We start from the raw sequence: 7,082 nt of genomic DNA on the forward strand, positions 1-7,082 counted from the left end.
ATACGATATGTCAACAATGAGCTGGTGTTTTTGTTGCCTCTATTTCCCATCCAGAGAGTTGTATGAAACCTTAGCTACCATGCTACTTACGTTATTTCCTCCTACTGGTATCATGCTAAATACACTGACATGTATGTAAAATATCACACTGTTTGCCATCTTTCTTCGACGAGATAGCATCAAACTTTGAAGGTCCAGCAGACTCCATTCACCTCTTATTTTATTCTGTAGAAAGTGCTTCTTTCTCTCCCAGAGTCAACCCAGCTTGTCTCCATGCATGTAATCCACAGGTAAAGCGAGGCAGTTCGGTGTGAAAAGTCCACAGCGCCTTCCGTATCACGTTTGTTGGAGTCAGTCCTGCAAATGTTGGAAGCGTTAGGTTGGAACTCACAAATGATACAGTCGTACCTCGGTTTTCGTCAGTGACCCGTTCCAAAAGGTCTGAAAAAGACCGAATTGTACAAAAAAAAGATTTATTTTTTTTCCTCATAAGAAGTAATTTAAAGTCAGGACCCGGGGTGGACCACTCATCTGTGCATCAGTTGGGGACGTCTCTGCTGACCTGTCTCCACTCAAGATGATCCCCTGCTGGCCCCACTATGGACTGGACTCTTACACTATTAACTAGATCCACTCGACGTCCATTGCACCGGTCACCCAGGGGGGGTCCCCACATCTGCGGTCCCCTCCAAGGTTTCTCATTGTATCCCATTGGGTTGAGTTCTTTCTTGCCCTGATGTGGGATGTGAGCCGAGGATGTCGTTGTGGCTTGTGCAGCCCTTTGAGACACTTGTGATTAAGGGCTATATAAACACACTTTGATTGATTGACTGAAATACAATTGAACACACTCTTATAGAGAATGTTTATAGTTTAACATGACAAAAAAATCCACAATGTAAGAATTAGGGTTGTCCAATTTTACGCTTTTACTCAAGCGGTTAATGAACTAAACATATCACATTAATCATGTATCAATGTAGAATATCACCTCATTTATTTTGACTAGCCTTATCTGACATTCTGACAATGAAATGTTGGGGGTCTTTTTTTAAATTTGATTAAACTATATTATGCAAGAAAGTACTTTACTACCATTAATCATTGATGGTAAAACATTTTTATGTGTATGATATATACTGACAAAAACAATGCATTCGTGTCAAAACATTGGGGGTCTTTTTTAAAGTTCCATCCATCCATTTTTTACCGCTTGTCCCTTTTGGGGTACACCCTGGACAAGTCGCCACCTCATCGCAGGGCCAACACAGATAGACGGACAACATTCACACTCACATTCACACACTAGGGCCAATTTAGTGTTGCCAATCAACTTACAGTATCTCCAGGTGCATGTCTTTGGAGGTGGGAGGAAGCCGGAGTACCCGGAGGGGACCCACGCAGTCACGGGGAGAACATGCAAACTCCACACAGAAAGATCTTGAGCCCAGGATTGAACTCAGGACTACTCAGGACCTTCAATGTAAAGTTAATTCTTATTATTGTTCTCAAACTTTGGAAGTTTTTTTGGTGTCATAAATTAGATATATATGATAATAACTTCAATATAGAGGTAACCTGTTTTCCCACTCTACTAGTACTTTAAGTTAAACATTGAAAAAATGATTGTGTGTGAAATTCTGACAAAAAAATGCATTTGTGCCAAAATATTGGGGTCTTTTTTTAAATTAATTGAATTAAAATATGCAAGAACGTAATATATTAGTTAATCATGAATAATCCCAATTCAAAAGGGACCTTTAAGTAAAAAGTGACCTTTAAGTCAAATATTTTTAAAATATTTGAAAATGAAATTGTTGGCCCTGTGATGAGGTGGCGACTTGTCCAGGGTGTACCCCGCCTTCCGCCCGAACGGGACAAGTTGTAGAAAATGGATGGATGGAAATTGCATTTTGTCAAAATTGACATTAATTTTAATTAAATTATATGCAAGAAAATGCTAAACATGATTAATCACAATTCAAAAGGGTGATTTAAAAAAAGTATTATTTTACAGCACGAGTAAAAATACATATAAATGTCAAATGACACTTTCACCTTCATTGAACAATCTTGTAAAGTGTGGAGAGAGAGAAAGGGACAGCCACCCAGACGCCACCTTTGTACTTTGCTATGACTTCTTTATTAAATTGAATAGTGTTTCTCCACTTTTTTATCAAAGTGCTTTCTTCAACTTTCTTTGGCCCCATGCATGTTTATTTTGTAGTCATAGTCAATTTTAAAACAAGTACAAAGACCGATTCACCATCATCACGAGTGCATTCCGCAGAACGACACGTGCAAAAACTGAGTAGTTTGTCACGCACAATGGTGCGCGAAAACCGAGGTACCACTGTGCTAATGTTGCACATGGTTTTAATGAAAGAAATACACACTTGCTAGTGGTTGCCAATGTTAATAGATGTCAGAGAGGTATGTTTTCTCTTTCAGAGTTCTCAATATGCCACTCAATAGCATCCCAACCCTGCACATCCACACAGAGAGACAGAAGAACGCAGATTTAAGAACAAAGGCCATCCATAGTAAAGGTTCAAGCAAAGTACATGAGAATAGAGCAAAAAGTATTTTAAAGTTAAGGAGGGGCAAAGAAATAGCATGCAAAGACTTTGGATTGACTTTTTAACATGTTACCTTCCTGGCATTAGCAGACATTCTCCTGGCCATCATCCCCTCCAAGTAGCTGCTCAGGCTCACTCCCTTCACTGTAATGATGGCCTCCTGAGTCAGGACGGTGCTGAGCAGCATGAGAGAAGTAATCATAAAAAAACGACACCTGGCTGGTTGTACAGCAGGTCACTGATTGTTTCACTGCATCGGATTTAGTTCCGATTCAAAATAAATGATAAATGATAAATGGGTTATACTTGTATAGCGCTTTTCTACCTTCAAGGTACTCAAAGCGCTTTGACAGTATTTCCACATTCACCCATTCACACACACATTCACACACTGATGGAGAGAGCTGCCATGCAAGGCGCTACCAGCACCCATCAGGAGCAAGGGTGAAGTGTCTTGCCCAAGGACACAACGGACGTGACTAGGATGGTAGGTGGTGGGGATTGAACCCCAGTAACCAGCAACACTCCGATTGCTGGCACAGCCACTCTACCAACTTCGCCACGCCGTCCCAAAGAAAGGAACTTACATCTCAGGGTTGTCAGGGTGAGGTCTGTAAAGGAGCCTCTCATCCACTGATATCAGGTTAGTGAGAGTAATCTGCGAGGCAAAGCAAACATTATTCAGTATTATTTTATTACATTTAGATTAGTGGCTCTCAAACCTTTTTCACCAAGTACCACCTCAGAAAACACTTGGCTCTCCAAGTACCCCCATAATGACCAACATTACATACAGTAGCGCAGTAGGACTAAGTATTCATAAAAACAAGGCAGATGTTTTATTTAACAAGTACATATAATATTTTTGGCCACTGTTTTGAACAGTAACCCTGTGTTTGAATATTTCATTACCATATTTTCCGGACTATAGGGCGCAGCGGAATATAAGGCACACTGGTCTATTTTTAATCTTTTTTCATATATAAGGCTCACCGGATTATAGGGCGCATTAAAGGAGTCATGTTATTATTATAATTTTTCTAAATTGTGGTCTACATAACATGTAATGGTGGTTCTTTGGTCAAAATGTTGCATAGATGATGTTTTACAGATCATCTTCAAGCCGCTTTCTGACAGTCGCTTCCGAATGCGCCGTTTTGTGGGCGCTCTTATTTACGTGGCTCACCTTCGGCAGGGTCTTCTCCCTGTCATCTTTATTGTAGCGGTGTAGCGTGCAAGGACGGATTTTAGAGTGCCGTGTGTAATGTTCTATATTTTCAATGGAAAATATAAAGTGTTGGTATTGTCATATTGCCATCATAGTGCAGTCTACACGTATCTCTTATGTTTGACTGCCATCTACTGGTCACACTTATCATTATACCATGTACCAAATAAAATTGCTTCGAGGTCGGTAAGCAAAACCAGAATTATTCCATACATTAGGCGCAATGTCGAGCACTGTGAATAAGATTATCACAAAAATCAGAATGTTTATCATGGTTCTTCTTCCTTGTACTTTGTAAACACTTTGAGTTTCAACAGTTTCTTAAATTGGATCATATTAGTACTTTGTTTGATGTCTTTGCTTAATCCATTCCATAATTTAATTCCACATACTGATATACAGTACTAAAGGTTTTAAGTGTTGTACGTGCATACAAATGTTTTAAGTTACATTTTTCTTTGAGGTTATATTTCTCCTCTTTTGTTGAGAAGAATTGTTGTACATTCTTGGGTAGCAGGTTATAGTTTGCTTTCCACACAATTGTAGCTGTTTGCAAATTCACCAAATTGTTCAATTCAAATATTTTGGACTCAGTAAATAAAGGGTTTGTATGTTCTCTTTATCCAACATTATGTATTATTCTAACTGATCTTTTTTGTAACACAGTTAGTGAATAAAGTGTACTTTTGTAGTTATTTCCCCATATTTCTGCACAATTACTCAGATATGGTAACACTAGTGAGCAGTAGAGAATATGGAGTGATTTTTGATCCAATGCATATTTTGCTTTATTCAATCAATCAATCAATCAATCAATCAATGTTTATTTATATAGCCCTAAATCACAAGAGTCTCAAAGGGCTGCACAAGCCACAACGACATCCGCGGTACAGAGTTATTCATTATTGATGTATTGCTTGCAACTTTATGTTGTATATTTTTTACATAAAGTTTCCAGTTCACTTTATCATCTACTATTACACTTAGAAATTTGATTTCATTTATTATTTCAATGTATATTTCGTCTATTTGTATTTGTGTTTGACTTTCTCTTCTACTGTTACTGAATAGCATTATTTTAGTTTTACTGAGGTTTAAGGATAGTCTGTTTTTGTCAAACCATCTTTTTAATTTGTTAATTTCTTCTGTTATTATTTGTATTAGCTTCTGTGTGTTTTCTCCTGAATAAAACGCTGTTGTATCGTCCGCAAATAATACTAACTTTAAGTCTCTTGTAACTTAACAAATGTCGCTTATATAAAGATTGAACACTTTTGGTCCGAGTATTGATCCCTGTGTTACACCACAGGATATATATAATGTTGTAGACCTGTGTTCACCTATCTTAATGTATTGCTTCCTGTTGGTTAAGTAGCTTCTCACCCAGTTCAAGACCAACCCTCTGATGCCATACTGTCTCATTTATTCAAATATTATGATTAATTGTTTCAAATGCTTTAGTTAGATCCATAAACACAATTTATCGCGTTGGTTATTTCGGTTAATGCAATCGATGATGAAATACTAGCTCTGTGTCCATATTGGTTCTCAGCAAGTATTCTGTTTGTTTATGAACAGTTGTTCAATGACTTTAGACAATTGTGGAATAGAAATAGAAATTTGAAGTATAAATGATAACGTGCAAAAGCACGAAGTTGTCTTGAAAAAACTTTTAGTCAGGGGAAAATATGTTGTTAACAACAACCAAGACAAGCATTTTTAGTGTACAAAATTAACACTGACCCGCACTTGGCCTGCCCTCTTTACATCCTGGGGTCACAACCAAAACTACCGTGACACTGTCACGTCGGGGTCGCATTTTACTGCGTGGGTTGTTCTCCCGGGATGCAGACGGAACTCCGGACGAAGCGTGCAGGTAGGAATACGATTTATTGTCCATAAATAATTTGATGAAATACAAAATACAGGGAACAAACAAAAGGGATGCGTGCCGATCGCACGCGGAAGCTAAGACAAAAACTTAGCGCAGGATTCTTCAGGCAGGAAACAAGAAATAAACCTACGTGACTGTTGCATACAGCAAACAACGAAGCCAGACAGTGTGTGGCGAGCAACGTGAATAAATAGCTCTCTGATTAGTGCAGGGCAGCAGGTGAGCATCCCAATCCAATCCACTTTATTTACTGTATATAGCACATTTAAACAACAAGAATGTTTCCAAAGTGCTGCACAGCCATGTTAAAAACAATATCAAAAACAATATTAAAAATATTATGCTCCACCAATGACTGAATAAAAACAAAAAATAAATAAATACATATAAAACCAATATAAAAATAAATATGATTAAAAACGATTTTAAAGGGTAAAACCAATTAAAACAGTAAATAGAAATCAAAATGTATAAAAAATAAAAATAAAAAAACGGACACTTATCAGTGGCAGGTGATAGTAATTTGCACCCATGGCAACTAAAACAAACCCATGGGTGCACAAAACAGGAAGTGAGGGAGTCCAAAACTAAACAGAACATGATCCGGGCAACGGATAAGGACAGACACGAAACGTAACGCTGTTTGCTCTTTTATTACTGCATATAACTGCGATTGATTTGATGTACTGTATTTTTCGGATTATAAATCACAGTTTTTTTCATAGTTTGGCCGTGGGTGCGACATATACTCCGGAGCGACTTATGTGTGAAATTATTAACACATTACCGTAAAATATAAAATACGGTAATATTATTTATCTAATTCGCGTAAGAGACGAAGCAAACGGCAGCAATCGTCACTCACACGTCAACCAATAAGAATTCGGCGGGGGAGGGTCATGGCAGAAGTGCATTGTGGGTCATGGTATGTCAACTGCTATATGCTATACGCTACTGCCGTAGCTATTAAAATGGATCACATCAACATTGGCGGTAACTTATAAAAACTGAGAAGGGCTGAACAAAAATGGCACCGAAAAGGAAATCATATACTGCAGATTACAAGCTGGACGTAGTGAAATATGCAGCAGAGAACGGCGATCGAGCAGCGGAAAGAAAGGGCATACCAGAGGCGACACCGGGGAGGAAGATTTCATCGGATTTAGCGATCGGGAGTGACAGATTGTTTGGTAAACGTATAGCATGTTCTATATGTTATAGTTATTTGAATGACTCTTACCATAATATGTTACGTTAACATACCAGGCACATTCTCAGTTGGTTATTTATGCGTCATATAACGTCCACTTATTCAGCCTGTTGTTCACTATTCTTTATTTATTTTAAATTGCCTTTAAAATGTCTATTCTTGGTGTTGGAT

The 7,082-nt window shown here is 38.1% G+C and overlaps 1 protein-coding gene across 1 annotated transcript in view; it reads right to left on the bottom strand.

The window, feature by feature from the left end:
- Positions 1–432: 432 nt before the first annotated feature.
- Positions 433–7,082, bottom strand: part of LOC133659660 (PRELI domain containing protein 3A-like) — a 20,235-nt gene continuing 13,585 nt past the window's right edge. The window contains exons 2-4 of the mRNA XM_062062243.1: positions 3,167–3,237; positions 2,653–2,755; positions 433–1,476 (exon numbers count right to left, since the gene is read on the bottom strand). Of these exons, the coding sequence (XP_061918227.1) occupies positions 1,405–1,476; positions 2,653–2,755; positions 3,167–3,237 (246 nt within the window). The 3' untranslated portion in view covers positions 433–1,404. The remainder of the gene's footprint in view (positions 1,477–2,652; positions 2,756–3,166; positions 3,238–7,082) is intronic.

The sequence above is a fragment of the Entelurus aequoreus genome, linkage group LG11 (genome assembly GCF_033978785.1).
Source record: "Entelurus aequoreus isolate RoL-2023_Sb linkage group LG11, RoL_Eaeq_v1.1, whole genome shotgun sequence".
NCBI classification, from domain to species: Eukaryota; Metazoa; Chordata; class Actinopteri; order Syngnathiformes; family Syngnathidae; genus Entelurus; species Entelurus aequoreus.